Raw genomic sequence first — 22,004 nt, 5'->3', positions numbered from 1 at the left:
AACTATGAAATAACAATAAACTCTGTTGACCCCCGACAAAGGATGAAGTATAAAACAACTAGAGTAATTTAAACGGATACCCTGAAACCTTTCTGTCATTTGTTTATTTTACCCTTTGCCAGAGACGTGCTGTCAGCTCTGATGGGAGTTACGCCCTTTCCAAGCTGTGTTTCAGCGGGCGGTGAGGAAGCTGCTGCTGCCTCCTCCGCCGCTGCTGCTGCTGCTGCTGCTGCAGCGCAGACAGACATAGAGCGACGCAGCAAAGCACACTGCAGGCTGCTAGCTCACTGAGCGGCATGGCGGGGCTACACGACTTCCACCAAGGCAGCCACTGTCACAGGAAAACCTGGATTAAAATACTACTAGGAATACTTCAAATACTTCTACCACACGTCCAGCATGGAGGGGCTCAGCTGCAAGGTTTGTATTCAGGTTTATTTTCGGCCTTTTTCGGGGGTGGAACAATAACAACCGTTGCTGGGAGAGAAAAAAACTGAAGTTAGCTACCTGACTGCGGTTTGCTCAAATGTTAGCGAAGCTAAAATGTCCTACCACTAATGTAGTCCGTTCTTACAATTAAAGATAAATTGTGTTTTATGGCATTTCTATGCTGCTTAATTCTGTTTCATTCCTCAGCGTAGTATTAATTTCAAGTTCGTTAGCCTCTGAGCTAACAGCTAAAACATCAGCTAGCAAACAGCCTTTGTCAACTTCCCGAGCTGGACTCGTTTCCTGGCTGGTATGTTTGCTTGTCATTCACTCCAATTTCACATCTTTATCTCCAATAATTAAATTTAGCTTAAATTTATGACCTCAGAATCACCTCAACGCAATATTCTCGATAAACATTCAGTTCATGTTAGCATTATGCACGTTTAAGACATTTTATTCTACACCCTAGCAGTCAGATTCCATTCAGTTCAGTTTAACCTATTATAAACCAATACATTTAAGGTTGTTTTCACACCTGCAGCTTTAGGTAAATCTAAATTTAGATAAGAAGATAATATAGTTGCATTTATTAAATAAATATTAACTGTAAAGTCTTATCACATTTAAATAACACTGCACCATGTGCACGGTAAAGACATAATAGCTCGTTAATGTTTGCAAATATGCATGTATAGATGGAAGGATTGAGAATAGTTGGTGATTTTGTCCTTCTGCAGCCTGCAAAGAGATTTACATAGAGCATGAGGTATCCTAACAATCCAACTCTGAAAGGAGCATTTTGGTAGACAGAAACTGGGATTCTTGCTCTGCAGAAGAGGAGTTTAGCCCAAAGATCAAAATCCCATTCCACTTCTAAAATCTCTTAAAAGTCATAATCCAGGTTTTTTACACGTGTTTACAAAAGTCTGGATATTTCAGTTAAAGTGCAGTTAACTTGAAGTTATCAAGCAAATTTGTAATTTAATTTGTAGCAGATATGTTATAATTAAAATTCATATAAACTGTATCAGACTTGATGTTAAATTTTTTTTTTTTAAACCTGCGATAGCCAAATTATAGTGTAAGTTTCAAGTTAATGTCTGTTTTAAGACTGAAACAATTTGATTAATTGTGATTAATCGATTATTGAAATAATCATTAACTACTTTAGTAATCGATTCATCATCAACTGGAGTATAGAGACAGTTTCACCTGGTTTAATAAAAAAAAAAAAATCTTTAAAGGAACCTTTGGCTATCTGATTATTAAATGATTAATCGAAAAATAATCAACAGATTAATCGATTTGAATAACAATCGTTAGTTGCAGCCCTAGTGTGACTTGTTACTTGTTAATTTTTACATCTTATTTGTAAAAAGTCAAAGATACTGCAGGTAAAAAGATGAATGAGTGGAGCTCATTTGGTCAGAGCCATGGCAGTTTGGGAGTGTGTAACCAGCTTACATCAGCTGTTTTCCTAAATCTACTACAGACTTGTCAGATCATCTCTAAATCATAAAGTTTAAACTGCATCTTTTTAAACTCTCATTTATACTACCTTCTATTCTCTTTGTGTAAAGAGGTTTTAGTTTTAAATCATTTACAAAATCTTGTAAGGATTGCAGTCAAGTTTTACAATTATGACCATACCTTTATACAGGCTGATTACGCAATTGATTTGCTTTTATTTATGTTCATATATTTGCAGTTTTCCGGCGAGAACTCCTGAAAGAGACTGATAAAATGATTAAGATGTGATGTGGGAATTCAAATGTTATATGTAATTTAGGAAGGCTTAACATAAAACTAAAATTTAATAAAAGGCTGACTTTGTTAACCAAACAGCTGTATATTAGATAGAGAATTCAAGAAAAAAATGCAATAAACATTACTTTTTTTCTTCAAAATATTCTTTTACTAAACATAAAAGTAAGAAGCTGGTGAGTCTATTTCACTTAATTCTATTACTAGTGACTGATAGCTTTTCTCCAAAATCTGCTTCTCGCATCTGATACTGTTTCTACTTTCTGCACGGCTTAATTTCTCTTCATCTTGTTTCCACAAAGCTTTGGGTCAGATGTCCACCAGTGTTGTTGAAGTCTGGCAACCAGAGGAGTCGGACCCATTCGTCCCACTACAGGTATTCATACTTTCCCTTTTGGGTGTGTTTTAAAGGATGGAGCAACTAAAGTATGCAAATGTTGTATCATAATCACTACACAGCAGCTTCTAAATGCACTTAGGGGGCGTGGATGTGAAAGCAGAAACACCTTGCTGAGGAGTTAGGATATTCCTTCATGTAATTATGCTTCCAAAGTTTTATCTGTCTTTATCTCTGTACCAAAAGCATATGTGTAAATATATGCTGTTTTCCTTTCCTGCTAATGCAGTTTGTCCTCTTTACCTCCCTCTTTATGTTGTTCTTTATTTTCTAATATCAGTGCAGGCCTCTTCTTATGACTCTCCAGTGGTTATTTGTAATGATAATGTTAATATGAACACAGATATCATAAACAGTGGAAACGTGTACAGAAAACCTGTCATGGGATAGATCACCTGATGCTGTACTACCTGAAGGCACTGTGCTAAAATCTTTCTGCAAGACTCTTATCAAGAATAAGTCCCTGAGATTACAACAAGAAAATGACAACTGTTTTAGTACAATGTAGTAAAAAAATTTTTACATCTCTTAATATTGTGGAAAAATTATTACAGATCATTTATTCTCCAAGGAGGTGCTCAGAAAGTTTCTGGATACTTACTCATGAGTCTGTATGTTGCAATAATTTTCCATTTGTGCCAGTTTAAGGAGCTATATCTTTTTATATTATCCTTTTGGGTCACTTTGATTGTTGATATGGTTGGGCATCATATTTCACAATGAGTAGGGACAGTGTATCAGTTACATGGCGTGTGTTAAACAGAGCATGACATAGTGGAGCTGCTGGTAGTCAGCACAAAATGCAGGAGCTACTGTATGCTACAGGTCAAAGACATGACTTGAGTGCCTGAGGAGGTTTTCAGTCACATTCATGATTTGGAGGACACTGGCCCTCCAAACTGGAGTTTTATGAGGCCGATCTAATATAATCTTTTTTTTTTTTTTCTTTTTTTATTAAGCTAATGTGCTTTAGTTTGTTCTTAATTTACTTTAATTCCACAGTCTTAATTAAACACATCCTTTCCACTTTTCTTTACAACTTTTCATCCATTACCCAGTTGCAAAATCCTTTCTTTTGCGTTTACTATTTTCTCTGCTTCTATTAGCATGGAAGCCTTCAAATGTGCTGATCATTAGCTATGTTTATAGGGGCACAAATAATCAGATTAAAGGCCTGATCAGATCGAAATGTGTAAAAATGTCAGACTGAAGATTCTAATCCAAGTCAGTCTGATAGGAAAGAAATTTTATTCCGACTGAGAGAGGTGGGGTTTTTTCGATCACCTTTCCAACTGGTGTCCATGTTACCACCCATTGGGATATTGGGAGTAAAATCATTTCTGCACATTTGTATAACATCAGCGTGACTTTTCTCTGTACTAGCCTTCATCCACTGGCTCCTTGGCTCCTCTGTGGAAGAGGTGGCTCTAAATGTAATGTGTGGATGAACTTGCCATCCTGCCCTATAACCCTTTGCTAACCAGTGACAGCATAGGGTGCTGCTGAGCCCTTCACTAAAACCACCATGCGACAAAGGTTCTTATTGAGGAAAAACACATCACTAGACTCAACTGAAGGGAAAGACATATGTGGGGCACAAAGAGTACGGTAGCTAAATTTGGCGATAAGCAGACAAGTACGGGTTTCTTTACAAAACAGACAGCTTCTTTTTCTATTAGCAACTTATTTCTGGAGAATTAGACACTACAGCACATGCTCAAATTATGTCATCTGATCAAAAGCTTGGTACATGACATGCATACTAGGGATGAGGAGATTCACAGAATCACATTAATGGTGCAACACCTATACATAGGATGCTGATGCATCCATAGATTTAATGTACATCTGTTTAATTTTGAGGCTTGATTAACGGTGCAACTTTGAACCAGCAAAGTCCATGGTTAAATCGGTTATTTAGTCTTTTTGGTGGGAACATAAATGCACCATCATGTACCCGTTATGAGCTGCACACTGACGCAAGCACTTAGGTTATATGCAATAAAGATGGTGGGAACCAAGAACCGAGTTTGCATGTTCTCCCTGAGCATGCGTGGGTTCTCTCCGGGTACTCCATCTTCCTCCCACAGTCCAAAAACATGACTGTTAGGTTAATTGGCTTCTCTAAATTCTCTTTAGGTGTGAGTGTGTGTGAGTGGTTGTTTTCCTGTTTGTCTCTGTGTTGCCCTGCGATGGACTGGCCACCTGTCCAGGGTGTACCCCGCCTCTCACCCGTATACAGCTGGATATAGGCACAAGCATCACTCGTGACCCAACTCGGGATAAAGCGTGTCAGATAATCGATGGATGGATGGAACCAAGAACCATGTTAGATAGGATGGGATATTTAGTGTGCCATTAAAAAAAATTATTTCAGTGAGCGCTAAATTAGAGTAAGACATCAAACGGTGCCATCTGATACTGAATCAAATTTAAAAAGGGAGAAATTGGGTGCAGTATTGGCTTCAGAAATAGACCAAGTTGTGATAATAGTTCAGAGTTGAAGGAAAGTTACAATGTTTCACCTCTGTGGGGAATATTACAAATATCTCACTCAGCTGGATTATATGGTCAAAAGAAGCAAAATTAGCTGCATGTTCAATCTCAAAGCATTAGCACAATTAAAAAAAGTTAAATGATTATAGCCCAATGATATATTAAAGATTTCTGTCAACGTCTGTTTAATTAGTGCATTAAGAAATGCTTGGTAAAATGTCCTTAATTCTTTAATGCATCAAAGTCCACTCTATGTGCATCAACAATTAATCCAAGAAAAAGGAAGAATATGTTTGGGTTTTTTTCTGCCCAGATGATTTGGGCAGGAAATCTTGATATAGTCAACAATCTGAGAGCAGTAGCACTCTGTGGTTTGTGAGTAGCATGAAATCTGAAGGTGCATGTATTTGCTGCTGTAGCTAGTGCTCTCTGTTTGCTCTAAACAGACACAGAATAGAAATCTGAAATCTATTACTTTCTCGTTTTTATTTATGCAGAGTGTAATTTGTCTGTTCTTTTTTTTTTATCAAAGTTCATTCAGTTCAGGGTTGCAGATGATTCTAATAGTGGATAAACTCATCTGATTTTATGCCTCCTAGTATTTACATTACACACATTAAAAAAAAGCGTTTTTCTTTCATGTGTAGTGTTTAACACAGCCAATGTGTTCACTGAATATTACGCTTTTCATTTATTAGCAGTTTCCAGTTACTGCTATGATTTCTCTATTAATCTGTGAGATTCAGGCTGTTTTTTCTTTGGAAATGCTTCTTTTCTTTAAATCATAAAACATCCTGGAAATAGATTGCCTTGCATCCATCTCTGATGTTGAAGCGGCACATCTCCATCAGAAGCTGCTTTTCTATAGGCATTATTGAGACAAAAAATTTAGAGTAAAATCCAGATAACTACATTTGAAATTTTTATTTTTACATATATTGCTTTGTTCTATTGAAACCTAGTGGGTTAAGCTAATCAATCCTCAAAGCCAGAATAACTATATCAAATGATCACATATACAAAATCTTATGAAGTCATATAGTAATGAAATCATTTTTTAATCACATTAAACCATGAACAGGAGTGATTTGTTTCGCTTTGTATCAACAGTGAGGATTAGTGTATCGCAGTTATATTGTATCGGTAGTAATATATTGAGATAAGTATCGAATTGACCTAGTGGTAGAGATATACATCCCTAATGTAAACACTTGTCACGATTGGATTATTTTATTTGGTGTCCATGTAAACAGAGATTTAAAACTTTGGGTCATCCAAGGTTTGGATCGGATCGGAGAATTTTTGCACATGTAAACGTAACTATTGTTGTAGCTTCAGTCCTCTTCCATTACTCTAAAAGTGTATGGAGGCCATCATTATTTCACAATGGATAACCGGTATATTTGTTTTAAAAGTACTAATACGTTTCTCATTGTATTGTTTTCATTCGGTCAGCTCTATAAAAGTTACCCTATATATGCTGTGATACCTCATTGGAAAATCCTCTAAACTCGTGATGTTAATAAAAGGGATTTAATTATTTAACTTAAATGAAAGATAATGAGACTAGATGCATGTCTTTGTAACCTTAAGTGCTAATGCGATGGTCTCATGGTGTCAATGCATTTATTTGGCATTGGTTGTCAAAATACAGAATATTGTGTCACTAATTTGGGCTTTTTTTAGCACTAGTGTAACAAGCAGCTTTTAGCTTTTTAGGCTAATGGGTCTAATAGTTGTGAAAGTAGTTGAGTGGAGGAACCAATGTGCAGAGCAACACAGAGACAAACAGGACAAACAGCCCTTCTCACACACAAGAAGAATTTAAAGAATCCAATTAACCTAACATAAATGCTTTTGAACTGTGGGAGGAAGTTGAAGTACCCAGAGAGAACCCACGCATGCACAGGGAGAACATGCAAACTCCATGCAGAAAGACCCCCTTTCATTTCATGTCTTATCACGAGAGGTAAAGTCAATATAAGCCTTATTTGATGTCTGTTGATTTACTGGTTAATCTTCTCTCCTTTGCTGAAAACAAAATTTTGACATTGTCTCCTCTGTGTACAAGGCTGTTAGCTACTTTTTTTGTTGTTGTCATTATTGGATTTGATTTATTTATACTTGAACACAGCATCTCCAGTCAGACCCGAGTGTCCTTGTCAGTGAAAGTGTGTTTTTTTTTTTGTTTTTTTTTTTATGCTTACAGATATTCAATATAAGAGCATTTTAGTATTTTGCATCACAGATTATCAATACCTGGTACCAGTGAAAGGGAGTGTAATGGGTTGTTGTTCCCAGCAAGTGCTGCCTTGGCTGTGTTGGTCTAAGTGAATTAAAAGGAGGCGGAGGACAAGTTGGGTCCTGTTGCTATAACTTTGAGGAGACATTGGAGCCGCTGGTTCATGTAGAAACTTTGGTTCTTTCCCTCTCCTTTTCTTCCTCAGCCATAGATTTTTCCTTGTCTCTGTTTTTTTTTTTTTTTACATAATTATCTCATTTTCACAGGTTGGAAATATTTTGTCGCAGTAAATGGTGGAAAATGTAAATAAAAAATTAAGGTTACCTGTCCCAATGGGTGGTTCAGTCACAGTTTACCAATCTGCACAAACTTAACAAACATGCATTCTATAGTCATATTATTTGCAGACTATACGTTAGGCACAATATACGAAGAAAAAAAAAACTATATGAATTATTATAAATCCATAAAAAGATGAACAAGGAGTAAAAAATAGAACATAGAAACTTAAAGCCAAGTCTACAGGAAAATCGATAATCAATAAGTTAAAATATTTTTTGGTTGTGATTTAAATGTGCCATTCCTGAAAATGCAGACTAAAGGGCACTTTCATTAAATGAAAATTAAAGTTAATTTGTATGCGTCAGACAGCATAAAAAATCAGGAGAAATCTCTCTACAGTGTGGAAATAAATTACTTGATCTGAGTTTTAAAAAAAAAAACTTGTCTTTGTACTGTATAATCCTAACATCCCACATGTGTGTAGTAGAACATGATACAGTGGGACATTCATGGCCAGAGAGGTTGCCACAAAAACGGCAATTAAAGCCAATTGAACACATTTATGGTCTTCAGAACCCGTCAGGACTACTTTGTGCTTTGGTGTGGAAATTGTTGGTTTTATGCTGCTTCTCTTAATCAGATAGAAAAAGTCTCCACTTTTGCTTGGTCATTCTTTAAAGCATGTGTATTTTAAGTTTGACTTCCTTGTTTTGACGTCCTCTAATTTTAATTTAGCAACTAATTCTCAACTTGCTAACTGAAGTTGATTACATTTTGAGAGGATTCCCAATATTAAACATTACATTCAACTCCTGACTTAAAGCTGTACTATTTATTGGGGATATATTTCCATTTATATTTTCACTGAAAAGAATATAGGCAATTATCAAACCTGATTGTTACGTTATTACTAGTGTTGTCATTGCTAGGTTTTCTGATATCATGCAGACATAATCTGAAGAGTCTATGAGAATGAAATCCATGTCTCAATTATCATATGATATTGTATTTTGATTAAGCTAGTTACTTTCCCAAGAGCACAGTGTGATGAAAAATATTTTTCTTTACAACGTAAACCTAACCAAACAGTGAAGTTTTTTTTTCTCTGTTGCAGGTGATTGAGGAGAGAAGAAAAGACGGTCTTCCACTAGAAGACAGGTAGGGTTCCTTCATTTCTTTCTTCCTTCAACTTTGTTTTTTTGTTTTTGTTCCTGTTTCTGATGCATTGTAGTTCTAAGAAACTTTAAATTATTAACAGCAGAATCATGTTTGAATTGAGCCATGAGAAATGTTTGGGGTTTCTAGGAAGTTTCCTAAAGTGCTTGATTGATGCAATACAAATCCATATAATTAATTTTCCATTATTTAGCACCAAGATAGGGATGACAGAGTCCTGGTGGGTAATTTAGTTTCCTTTGACTTTGAAAAAGAAAGTTTGGGGAGAAGTATTGTAACACTGTGGTGAGTTTTTGCTTTTATTTACAAATGACGTCTGATTCCAGTCTAATATCCCTGTGCAAGAAAAGGTCCTTTAAAAGTCTTCCCCAGCATGCAGGCTGTTTATGTTAGTAGAAGAAGGGGTGTGACAGAGAGTTTGGGGGCGTGCGTTCCAGAGCCACAGAACCAAATTCCTGACTAATTTTAGAACTCCTTGAAAAAAATAAAAAGGAGAGGTGGTCTGTCTTTCCCTCATGTTTTTTTGCTTCTTCAAAGAACAACAAAAAACTGTAATAATCAGAAAATCAGCAGTTTGTCTTCTTAAGCATGTCCTGTAGGTCTTAGTGAGTGCCTGGAAACTGAACCATCTTGGCGCCTGGTTGTTCCTTATGAATATTTCTCTCTTTTGTTGCTTTTTTTAATGTTTCAAGAGAGATGCACAGATGAGAAAGTCATGGCAGTAATGTAAAGACTGTCTTACAGTTGGAGGAAGTGGTTATGTAACATTTAGCCTTTATGTTTAGTGTGTGCTGGTTTCAACCAGAGCAATACTTAGTATACTGTGCATTTTTGTGGCTTTAACCAAGATAATTTGATAAAAGAAGTTGTTTTAGCAAATAAAGCTTACTAAAAGAACAAACATGACAAGCATTTAGATGAAAGGATAAAGTCTATTTTAGTTTAGATCAGCTGATTTGTGCTGAAATATGCCTGCCTTTAAATCCAGGTGAGGTAAATGCTACTTTGTGCTATTGGTTTGTCTAAAAGCAGAGCCATGGACTGTGTGACCTCTTGCTTGTGGGTTATCAGGCACTTACCAGGCCTGCCATCACCCTCTCCCAGCCTAGAGAGCTAATCAGGAAGCACATGCAGAGGTTAATGACATTTCCATCTGTGATAGGGCTGCAAAAGACTTCTCTCCTCTCCTAGCGTTCTCTTTTTCACTTTTGATTTCTGGTCATTTAAAACTGCCTTCTTTTTAGGTTGATGGTCTTAAATATAGGGTTAGAAACCTGGATTCTTCTTGTCTTAACCTCTCCCCTGTAGCACAGCTGAGGTCACGACTAACACCAACTTTGTTTGACTTGCATCCCAGGGATCAAATAGCACTCAACACAAGTTGTTATTTTTGTACTGAGCAGTGGTCAAACCCGTTTGCTAGAATACAGTACAGTACTTGTTGGTTAAATGGAGGATTTTTCCTGTTTTTTCCACTAAAGGAAATATGCTGTATTACTCATATGTACTGTATGACCAGAGCCTGACAAAATGGACTATACTGTGTTAAGCTAATGCAAAAACTCAGCTGAACATTTACAATAACCAAAAAACAAATTCATGCAATTCATTCTTTAGTGTTACCTAGATCTTTATTCCTCTTTGAAAATGTCCCACTTTCCAGCTACAATACTGTTTTGCACTTAGACAAGACAAAAAAAAGTTGGCCTCTTTTGATCAGACTACAGATGTCCCGATCCAGGTTTTTGCACTTCCGATCCAATACCGATATTGTTTTTGGACTTCTGATCCGATACCGATACTAGCCGATACCAGCCTATCCGAGCATGTATTTAAGTTTAAGTTAAAGTACTTAGCCTTAGTTGTAAGACTTTTGTTGAAAAGGGTTTTAGTACTCTTAATAACATCTAGCCAGCTGAATTAGGTGAGATTGAATAAAACACAATGCTTGGTAATAACAAACTTTCCTGTTTATTAAGAGATAAACACAAACTGGACAAAATTATGAATAGCAATCTGAAATTGCACAGTGAGCAGTAAAACCGTAAACAGTTAAAGGTGCAAGTATTACTGTAAGTTTTAATAAAAAATGCAAAACAGGGGAACACTGGCGCAAAATAGTGGAATGGATGGTTTCAATCGGCGAAACTGGAAAATACAGACCAGATTTTTTTTTTTTAAACTGGATCGGCAGTCTGGATCGGCATTTTACATGCTTTGCCGATACGCATTTTTTTGCCAATATCGGCGTCCCGATCCGATACGTGGATCGGATCGGGACAAGCCTAGATCAGACCACCTTCTTCTACCAGCAGTTGTCTCTACATTATTCAATAAAGGTTACATTTGGAGAATCCACCTGATCTGCAGTTCTCTACAGCTCTTCTAAAGTTACACTTTAGAGGTTATTTATCTAATTAAACCCCCTTTTACCTCTCCATTCAGTTTACTAACAGCAACATGGCAGCACAGAGCTGATACAGCAAGAGGTGGAACTAAGATGTTATTTTTTCGCTAAAGAGAGACACAGAGAAGAGGAATAAGTGTTCTAAAATCTTTCCAGTTTGGGACCCAGGTTTCAAAAGGGGTCTAAAAATGCTCGATTCATGTGTACACTGGGCCTAAATGACAAAACGCTTTTACAGATACACTGAATCAAAAGTTTATAGATATACAAACCATTTTACATCTGATCAACTTTCTAGTTAGGATATCTTTGATTTAAAAATATCTAGATTTGTTAGGACAAGCATTTTAATGTTATATAACCGTTTAGCACTTTGTAAAACCAAGCCTTGAATATTGTACTTTGCTGCCACATGCATGACTTGTATATGGGTTAAAATCAAATGAAACTCCTGCATCTAATCTTATCGTTTTTAACACTTGGTCTGAATAAAGCTTTGGGTGTCTGCAACCTGAAACTAAAAACCTGCCGCAGAGTGAGTGGAACATAATGTCAGTCACTTCCTCTACTGTAGTTCTGCATCTGTAAAACTGACCCTGCAGTGTAAGAAGCAGCAGCAGCAGAGGGGCTGTTGCGGCTTGTAGACTGAGATATGAGAACTGTTTTCCTGACTCTGGCTGCTGAAGAAGAAAAATACAAATCGATCATGTTCAAACATTTTTGTGCATGCTGCCAGCCAGCCAGTTCTTTTCTAGAGTTGCTTATGCCTTAAAAGGAAATTATCTTTCTTACCAATGAGGTCATTAATACCATCTGTTTTAAAAATAAAAGGTGACTTATTGGTTGCATTTACTGTCACCCATTTCTTCTTTCTTTTTTTATTTAGTATTGTTTCTTTATGGGACATTAATCTTTAACTCTGAGACTGAAGACACACTGTGAACATCACTTTTAACTTCTGCTTTTTAGCAGTCTTCTGAAGCAAGGTTTAAATGGTTGTAGTGACTGTTTAGTAGTAGATTAGACCAGTTTCTGATTACAGCAGCATTGTCAGTGGTTTATTGGGCTTTATAAAGCATAGACCGTAAAGCTTTAACTTTCTGCTGTTGGTGAGCAGCCGTGTTAAGGCGCCTCATTGTTGACAGAGTTGCACAGTGACATTCAGCTTCTGTATGTGTCACTTGTTGCTTTCCGGCTTAACTTCACCCTGCTCTACAGCTTAGGATGTAACACAGGGTCACCACAGGCATAGGTCATTTAAATGGCATTGATGCAAATGCAAAGTTAGCAAAATATTATTAAATATGAAAAAAATAAAGTAGTAGTTGTGTTTTCTTTGACACTAAATGCTTTTTCTACACCACAGTTTTGAGATTAAAAAGTATTGACTTGAGGAGGTCAGCACAAATCTGGAGCCACGCGATTAATTTCTGCTTCAGTTTGATTCACATCATCATCCAACAATACTTAAGACAATATACCCCTCATATTTGATTGTTAGCAAAACTGCATTAGCAAATGACTGTCTATAAGCTGTCCTGAGGAGTGAGCGATAGTTTGAAGTGGGTGTATCGGTGTTTTATTGTGAAGGTCCGCTGTCAAGTGGTCCATGTACAGTGTCTCTTGCTTAATGACCACTTAATTATCCCTTTAATCCTGCAAGAATAAGTAGGTATAGAAAATGGATACATTTAAATATTCCCAAGAAGTTCACTACTTTAATATTAGGATCGGATGCTAACTATATTCTTGGCTATGCTTTTTCAATGCCAACAGAGTATTCAAATGGATTCATCATTTGCTGCAGCTGTTCCCTCCTATAGATGCATCTAATCATTTGGTCATCTAAATTCCGTTGAGACCAGGCTGTCCATTTTCACTATGGAAGAACAGAGAAATAGTCTTTAAGTTAGTAGTGTCTTACAGGCACAAAATAAAATGCTAAAAAAAAAAAAAAATCAGTTTTCCAATTCCCAATGAATTGGGATTGATTTTACAAATTGCATTTTACAATTCATTTGGGAATAAATGTTAATGTAATACTAGTATTAATATGTTGCATGTTATTCAGGTAACAGCTAAAACATAGTTTTTTTTACAGCAGCAATTCAATATCAGATAAAAAGAATTGATTTTAAGTCTTGAGAAAAGTAATCAAATTCATTCTTGAAATTTGAACCAATACCTAGAACTACTTTAAGCCTCTTGTTCAAAACAACAGTATTTTTTCCTAAATGATTTGGAGGAAATGTGCAGCTACATGACTGCAGGCAGCACAACTTATATGTATGCTGGGCCCTCTGAAGACACTGTGAAATTTACTCAGAAACAAATTGAATCGTTCAACAAAAACAATAGGTCCAATAAGATTTTAAATAATTACACAAGACTTGGATCCAGAACCAAATAGTCTTCTGGGGGATTTAGTCAGAAAAAAGGATTTAACCTCTCATACATATAGAGACGATCATAATAAGGTTTGAAGTAAGACAGACCTATTTTTAAATAGGTTTAAGGTTAGATTTACATAGGGTTCGTTTTAGTCAAGTAGCGCAGCACTAACACCAGGGATGTGCAGATGTAAACACAGCAACAGGGCAGCAAAGAAACGAGTAGAGATGGAGCTGCAATGTCATGATTTCAGAAAAGACGCACTGTGAACATAAAATATCACAACTATTTCCCTCCTCCCCATGACAGTTTTTTGGGTTTTTTTCTACAACGTGGATCCATGTGGGCCCAACACTCCCGGTCTCTGTATGGACTGGGCCAGGCTCAGCTCTGACTACCTGCATTGCTATCAATGGCAGATTGAATTTGACTCCTCTTTTGAATTGGACACTGACTTAATGAATGCCTGTCATTGATACTGTTGTCCAAAATTAGACACATTGTTCTTTTTTTAGAAAATGCTTATGATTTTCCTGATGCAGCCTATGTGTAACCCTTATTGCATGCCTTTTCTGTCCAACAGCTCCTCTCCATATACACATGAGAATGGGATGCCTCTGCATATTCAGCCCCCAGTGTTGGATTTTGGAACACAGTAAGAGTCTTTCTTTCCCATTGTTTTATATTGCAGAGATCAATGACCTGCTTGGATTATAACTGTGTGACAAGATAAGACGTCCCTATGTCAACAAATATGAACATTTTTCATCCCCTTTAAACTTTTCAAAAAGTATTTTAGAAAACTTTACCTCCATCTTGGAAGAGCAACCAAATAAAGCTATAAGTTTGCTTTTTGTACTATTCGGAGATGCTGACCCTTGCCAGAGGGTCTGAGAATCTCACTGTTTTCCTTCATGCTCCAAAAACAAATGATTGGCCCTAATGTTGTGCAGTGACAGTTTTAGCCAGTTCTGTGTTGCATAAACAATGGCACAGATGATTTATATCATGTGATTGGAATGCAGAAAGTAGGCACTCCAGCACTGGAAAAATATTTCTTCAGCAAGGGATAATTGCTGTAGGGAATTTATATCCACAAAAAATAGGACTGTGGGACCAGAATCCCACTCATCAATCATGTGGTTTTCTTTTTATGGGAGCATTGTGGGAAAAAGTTTGATAATTCCTGGTCAGCCGGCTACTTCAGGCTATTAAAAGAATATTACAAAATGGATGTTGTGTTTTTTAAAGAATTATTAACCCTCTATTTAAACGGATAATAAAAAGAGAAAATAAGTAGCATGTCTGGAAGAACCTGGATTTTTTTTTTTCTGTTGATCTTTCAGCAAAGACAAAAACCTAGAATTACTGAACCTCGTCTCACACTTTCATGTTCCTCCAGAGTATGGTGCTGTTCTCTAAAATGAAAGTAAAGCTCTGCTTTCAGAGACAAAACAGGAAGTGAGAGCACTTCATTTGAAGCTTCACAAAATGTCTAATCAATCCCTAACCAGTTTTATAAATGTCTACTTTTTCCTGTATTTAACTGATATTTGAATTTTAAAAAATGTAAATGTTTATTATTATTATTATTATAACAAATGACAGCAACATTGGATTTGCTCCAGCAAAAGTCATATATATTAGAAAGAGGTAGAAGGTTTAAGGTTTTGTCAGCTCTGTATGCTGAGAGAGCCAGTGCTGTTCGTTGATATTGAAACTTTTTTTTTTTGGCTTGGTTACAACTGAGTGACACATTGTCACTGGATAGCCAAGCCCACATAGATAATCTCTGAACTGATCGTACAAAGTGCTTTTTATAAGCATTCCAACTCGACTTATTTGTGCATGTGGTTTTACTGTGGACAGAAATGACCCTTTCAGGTTAAATGTTTAGAACTCAAGTTACATCTAGTGTATGCAAATGGTTCTGCTTCCTCATACTGACTGAATGCAAAGGGCTAATCTGTGAGAGACTTTGAGTTTTGTTGACAGATGATAAGGCTCGGTTTACATTTTTGCTCTGCAGCTGATGGCATTTTGCATATAAACCTACTGTACATGTTGCATTGTGGAGAGGAGAACACCTTGTGAACTGTTTTATTTTACAGTGAGTTAAGAAAATAATATTTAGTGCATTTTGTGTTGATCTTAATGCTCTCTTGTCTACAGGCCGCTCGGGTTGCCGAGAGCTGAAACCATATATATACACAACCCCAGTCAGGAAGTTCCTGTGACCCTGCTGTCGATGTTTACATCCAGCAGGCATTTTTACATACCTTCCTTTCACAGAAGAGTAAGTGTGTTCAAAATGTTTGTTTTTGAATGAATGATTCGTCGGATCTGCTGAAGTGTAATCATTTTCCTTTATTTTTTCCTGTTGTAGGTGATCCCACCAAAGGGGAAGGCATCTTTTAAACTAATTTTCCTCCCATCTGAGGAGGGCAATGTAGAAAACACATTATTTATAAACACATCAGCCCATGGGCTGCTTTCATACCAGGTCAGTATACGATCTTATTTGGTTTTCAGATGACAGAAGAAGGGGAAGGGTAATTGTGAAGTCTTAAAAATGAACATGCATGTATTTTTACATCTATTTATGAAAGAAAATGCTGAAAATTGTGGTCTGGTCTTGATACTCGGCCCCCGTGTGTAAGTAAGAGTAGAACCCTGTTTTGCATTACTTGGGTTGTCTATCTCTACCAGCTTAAGAGTGGGTCACACCCCTTGCATCCTGCAATTTCTTTTTTTTTTGTCCCTCATAAGCATCCTTGTTGTTACACTTTTTTTTTTGTTTTTTTTTTTGTTTTTTTGAAGCTTAAAGAGGTTTGCTATTTTACTTTATCTGTTTTCTTTTCTCCTGAGCTGCTTTCATGTGTAAAGTATACATTTTATTGAAATGTTTTATTGATTGTATATATCCAGATCTGCTCTGCTAGCTTAGACAGTTTCCTAACGGAGCTATATATATATATTTATTTATTTATTTATTTATTTACTTACTTACCTTACTTACTTTTTTGTTTTTTATAATTTTGGTATAATTGCTGCTCAAGGGTTGGTTGAACTGTCACCTAAAAGCATATTTTACAGTCTCTATACTCCAGTTAGCGATTAATCAATTATCAAATTAGTTGACAATTATTACAATAATCGATTAATCATGATTATTCTAATTAATTGTTTCAGCCCTAGATTAAGAGATTTGGTTTTTCATTTTCTCCAAAGCGGATGTGTTTTACTTTACCACCATGTCTCTCGTTGCCATATTCCTGCATAGGTCCAACCAAAATAGTCTTGGGTTTTATCTCAGTTGGAGGTAGGAAAGCTAAGTTACAGAGAATCGTGTGCAATATGACCCCAACATTTTTAGTGAGCTCTAAGTACAACAAACTCATACGATCCAATTTTACATCTAAATTTTGCATCGTTGCTAAATTTTGTCCAGTTCGATCAGGTCTTTAAAAGCTGCTACAAACTCCATGGGAACCAAGACACCTATTTTGTTCTCGAAGTTGGAAAAACCAGAAACAGCTTTCGATTTAATTTCGAGTAGTAGAGGAGCAGACAGAAATAAGCTCTGCTTGTGCTTTGGAGCTTATTTGGAGACAACAAAGAAGTGCAGTTCTACAGGGGTGGGACTTCCCAACTTGATTATCTATAGGCAGGTTTAACAGACATTTCCGTTTAACTTTTACTACCAATCTTATCCTGCTACTTATCTGTGGTTGAATAAAGTCACTGTTTATTTACTCCGGATAGCAATGGCTCTAAAATGGATACATTCTTATTTATTGTTCATACTGTTACAACCAGCAAAATATTTTTTTATTTTGTTGAAAACCAGAATGCCCTCCTCATCAACACTTCCGTAGCTACAAAGTGGGCTGTATACCGATACACAAGCATGGCAATTTGGTGAACATGAAGGCACATGTTCAACCAAGCCAGTGTGTGAGCCATTTCTGCCATAACATGTTATGAAGGATGGAGAGCTGGATACAGTGGGCTGCACCTATACAGCTACTGTCATATTGCCACAGAGCAGTTTGGAAATTAAAAACCCTCTGTTCATGCATCCTGATCTGTCTCTCCATCATTATTGTAGATAAAACCACATTTAAGACACAGAGGTCGTCGGATATATGCCATAGGTGCACAGGTCTCTGTGTCTCTTTGCAAGATGCTCCCAGAAGTTCTTAGCAGACAGCCAAAGAAAAAGCAGACCCGTATTTCTGGCTTTGAAACTTGTCTAGAGGAAATGAGCAGAAGTAACATATTCACCACCATAGTTAAACTGTGACCCAGCAAAATAAAAGTTCTGCCCAGACTTCTTATTTAGAGCAAATAGTGTGAGCAACCATCAGAAAGTGCTGAGAGAACAAAACAATGCAATTCGCTGTGTGAGGAAAAAAAGTCTCTGTTTGCGTGGAGTCTGCAGCAGCCTTAACACATCTGGACTGTGCTCCGATTGGGTGGTGAGCCTTTCTGAACATTTCTTCTTCGAGTCACACTCCTTATTATCTGGAATTATCTCTGTAGTTTGATTGGACCACTCTAACCCATGAATATGTTTTATATAAACTACTATTTACTGCTTGGGTGATTTTCTGAAGGCATTTGGCTGTACAGAATTTTAAGTATTAGGGAATGTGTAATGAATCTATACCAAGCTGTCAGAATTTTATTGGTAAAAAAATGTTTCATCCACTGTAATATCCTTCCCTTCACAATGATGCACTCCTTTGTACTGGTCTAGTTATTACATTTTTTTAAAAACCATTTTTCTTAAACAACATTTTAAGCCATTAAGTTATATTTTGCAAGGTCTACTTACATGTGTTTTTTCGCTTTCACTTTGTGAGGTCCAGAGAAAGCATTCGCCTTCTCTGTTTGCTCAAATTATTCAGTTTTCTGTTGACTTTTTTTTTTTTCTTGTATTAAAGTGTCTAAAGTACAGGCATGTTCATTGCTTTGTTTGCTTCTTGTCCAGGTTTTTGGTGTGGGAGGCCACCAAACCTCATTAAAATCATCCCAAAGAAAAGAAAGCCTCCTATTATTTCCTCACATCCAGAGCATAAAGCTGACCCAAACTCAGGTATGCATTTGTTTGTGTGTTTGTCTGTGAGGCCAACGGTCAGTAGCAGCTCTTCATTGGAAACAGCTGATTTCCTTTTTCCTGCTAACCCAGATAATAAACCCCACCCCCCACCCCCCCCAATACAGACACCTACGCACCATCACCCACTCTGATTAAATTACTGGATGGCTGCTGAATCTGCAGGAATGTGTACTTCATTTTCTTTCCATTGTTCAGGCAGACTGTGTTTTCAGTTTTTATTCTCTGTTTTCTGCCATAACACAGAATGCACACCATTTAACTCGTATTTAAACTAGTGAAAGTGTGTGTGAGAGGCATCTAAAACATATTCTCGCCTCCACAACAGGAAGTGGGGTGACTGTTTGAAAATGTCAGCATAACGAGCTCTCACAGTTACATGTTAGCCACTTTGGGCTCACGTTTACCCGAAATTTAAATGTATTTTCATTATTTTCTGATACTGCTAACAATAATAAAAATAATTATAGATAAAGAAGAAGTTTTGTTTTGACTTGTCAGGACACTCAAGTTTCGTACAAAAGTGCAACTATAAAAATGTATATTATGAGGTTAATTTGGTCAGTAAAACAGGTTATTATAATTTAGCTGCACTTAATTGAGATTGAGATGCACATTTTTTTACTAAAATGTGAGAGGAGGAGAGACTGCCGCAGAGCAGAACGCAAATGGAGAAAGGACAAATTACAGGTGTCTCTCCAAACATTAAAGGAATGTTGGCGCTGTTATCAAAGGATTGCAAAAGGCAGCCAAAGAAAATACCTGTCGGGTTTGATTGTATCAAATAGTCAGAATCCTGCTATCCTATTTAAAATTATTAACTCTGTTCTAAACGATTCACATAGTGGCTTTATGGAGACCTCACCTGCTGCATGTGAAAACTTCTTACACTTTTTTGATGAGAAAGTTGCTTCTATTAGGGCCCAGATTATCCCCTCTTCTTATGATCCTTCAGTTGTGGTGCCTTGTTCTGGTGTTTTCCACAGCTTTGAATGTGTGAACTTGCAATTATTGCAGGAGGTGGTTAATCACTTAAGGCCAACTGGTTCTCCAGATGATGTTATTTCGCCCCATTTATTTAAAGAAGCTTTCTCTGCTATAGGTCCTTCTGTCCTTGCTCTTGTAAATAGTAGCTTGTCCTCAGGCATTGTTCCTAACGCTCTGAAGCATGCAGTTCTGCAGCCTCTACTTAAGAAACCAGCTTTGGATCCTACTGTTCTGGCAAATTATCGACCTATCTCTAAATTGCCTTTTATTTCAAAAATTCTTGAGAAGGTAGTCTGTAATCAGCTAATGGCCTATCTTAATGAACATAATGTATTAGAGGTTTTTCAGTCTGGTTTTAAACCATTTCATAGCACAGAGTCAGCCCTTTTAAAAGTTTTTAATGATATACTTTTAGCAACTGATTCAGGTGACGTTGTTGTTTTGGTGCTGTTGGATTTATCATCTGCTTTTGACACAGTTGATCATGTCATTTTACTTTCCCGTCTGGAACAGTGGGTGGGCGTCGGTCACATAGCTCTAGATTGGTTTAGATCATATTTGGCTGAACGTACTTTTTGTGTCTGTCTTGATGGCCATAGGTCCCCCTCTGCTCCACTGTCGTGTGGTGTCCCACAGGGCTCAGTTCTAGGCCCGCTCCTTTTCTCACTTTACCTTCTTCCGCTCGGCTCTATTTTCAGAAAACATGGGATTGCCTTTCACTGCTATGCAGATGACACACAGATATACTTACCGCTAAAGAATGTAAACTCCACCTCTCTTCGGTCTCTGTTTTTATGTCTTGAAGATGTGAAGGCCTGGGTGGCCCTAAATTTTTTAAAACTCAATGAGGACAAGACGGACGTAATGATCTTTGGCAGATCCACTGCTGATTCCGTGACTAGTCTTGGCTCCTTGGCTCAGTACGTTAAGCCGGTTATTACAAATTTAGGGGTTAAGATGGATGCTGGTCTTAAAATGGAAGCGCACATCAGAGCCGTTATAAAGTCCAGCTTTTTCCACTTAAGGCAGCTAGCAAAAGTAAAACCCATTCTTTCCAGACAGCATTTCGAAACAGTGATCCATGCATTTGTGACGACACGGCTGGATTACTGTAACTCACTTTATACAGGGGTCAGTGACTTGTATATTTCTCATCTTCAGAGGGTTCAAAATGCTGCTGCACGTCTTTTAACAGGTACACGAAAATTCGACCACATTTCCCCTGTTTTAGCTTCCTTACACTGGCTGCCAGTACATTTTAGGATTAATTTTAAAATTCTTTTATTTGTTTTTAAAACTCTTAATGGCCTTGCTCCTTCTTATCTGTCTGAGCTGTTACATTCTTATACACCCTCCCGTTTCCTCAGGTCAGCTGATCAGTTGCTTCTGAGGGTCCCAAAGACGAAATGCAAGCTCAGAGGAGACCGTGCTTTTTCTGTGGCAGCTCCTAAGCTGTGGAACGATCTGCCTCTGAGCATAAGACAGGCCTCTTCTCTTACTGCTTTTAAGTCCCTTCTAAGACTCATCTTTTTTCCTTGGCTTTTGACACAATTTGAGACGTTTTACTTTGTTTTATTCTTTTTGTATACTAATATGTATTTTACACTCGTTTTTTCTCTATTTTATAATTTTATTGTATTTTATGATTGTGTACAGCACTTTGGTCCTGTTCGGTGTATAAAGTGCTTCATAAATAAAGTTGGTATGGTATGGTATGGTATTTAATACAGTCAAAACTTAGACTTGGACAAACTTTATTGTCATTTTGCAAACAGGGTGTATACAAACCTAAATTTCGTTTCAGTTGTCTCAAGACAATTCTATTTCTTAAAGTGCAGCAGTGATAAAATGTAAACATAAGAGTGAGATATGATTTACAGTTTTTCAAACATTAAGTGCTTTTTTTCCCCCTCCGTTTTATTCAGCATTCAGCAGTGGGGAAGAAGCTGTTTAAAACTGTAATAAGGGTTAAAGTATAAGACGTTTTGAGCTATCTTGACAATACCAATCTGGATTTTATTCATAATATAACACAAATAAGTAAAGTCCGGGTGTGTGGCCTTGCTTGAGTTGCATAAAATGCAGCATTTAACCCTATACAGCCCTCAACAAGTAGTGATGATAAAAATGGAGACACAACCAAGGCAAAAGCTTCTTAATAAGATTTGTTTTAACAATTTTAACCAGATGAGCCTGAAACTATACTGATAACTATACTGTTTAAGCCAGAATTTTTTTTTTTATCTCCGATGTAGACTATATGTTGTACACTTTTGACTTGTACATGTTTTGAGGAGGTTGTTTGTTC

The 22,004-nt window shown here is 36.9% G+C and overlaps 1 protein-coding gene across 1 annotated transcript in view; it reads left to right on the top strand.

The window, feature by feature from the left end:
* Window positions 1–296: 296 nt before the first annotated feature.
* The window catches only part of tmem131l (transmembrane 131 like), a 38,469-nt gene continuing 16,761 nt past the window's right edge, over window positions 297–22,004 (top strand). Inside the window, 7 exon segments of the mRNA XM_038306132.1 lie at window positions 297–420; window positions 2,499–2,572; window positions 8,728–8,771; window positions 14,171–14,242; window positions 15,760–15,883; window positions 15,974–16,090; window positions 18,584–18,688. Of these exon segments, the coding sequence (XP_038162060.1) occupies window positions 297–420; window positions 2,499–2,572; window positions 8,728–8,771; window positions 14,171–14,242; window positions 15,760–15,883; window positions 15,974–16,090; window positions 18,584–18,688 (660 nt within the window).

This window comes from Cyprinodon tularosa, unplaced genomic scaffold (genome assembly GCF_016077235.1).
Source record: "Cyprinodon tularosa strain WSP-4 unplaced genomic scaffold, ASM1607723v1 ctg573, whole genome shotgun sequence".
NCBI classification, from domain to species: Eukaryota; Metazoa; Chordata; class Actinopteri; order Cyprinodontiformes; family Cyprinodontidae; genus Cyprinodon; species Cyprinodon tularosa.
The sequence above is the reverse complement of the archived record's forward strand: the minus strand, read 5'-3'. Positions and strand labels throughout refer to the sequence as shown.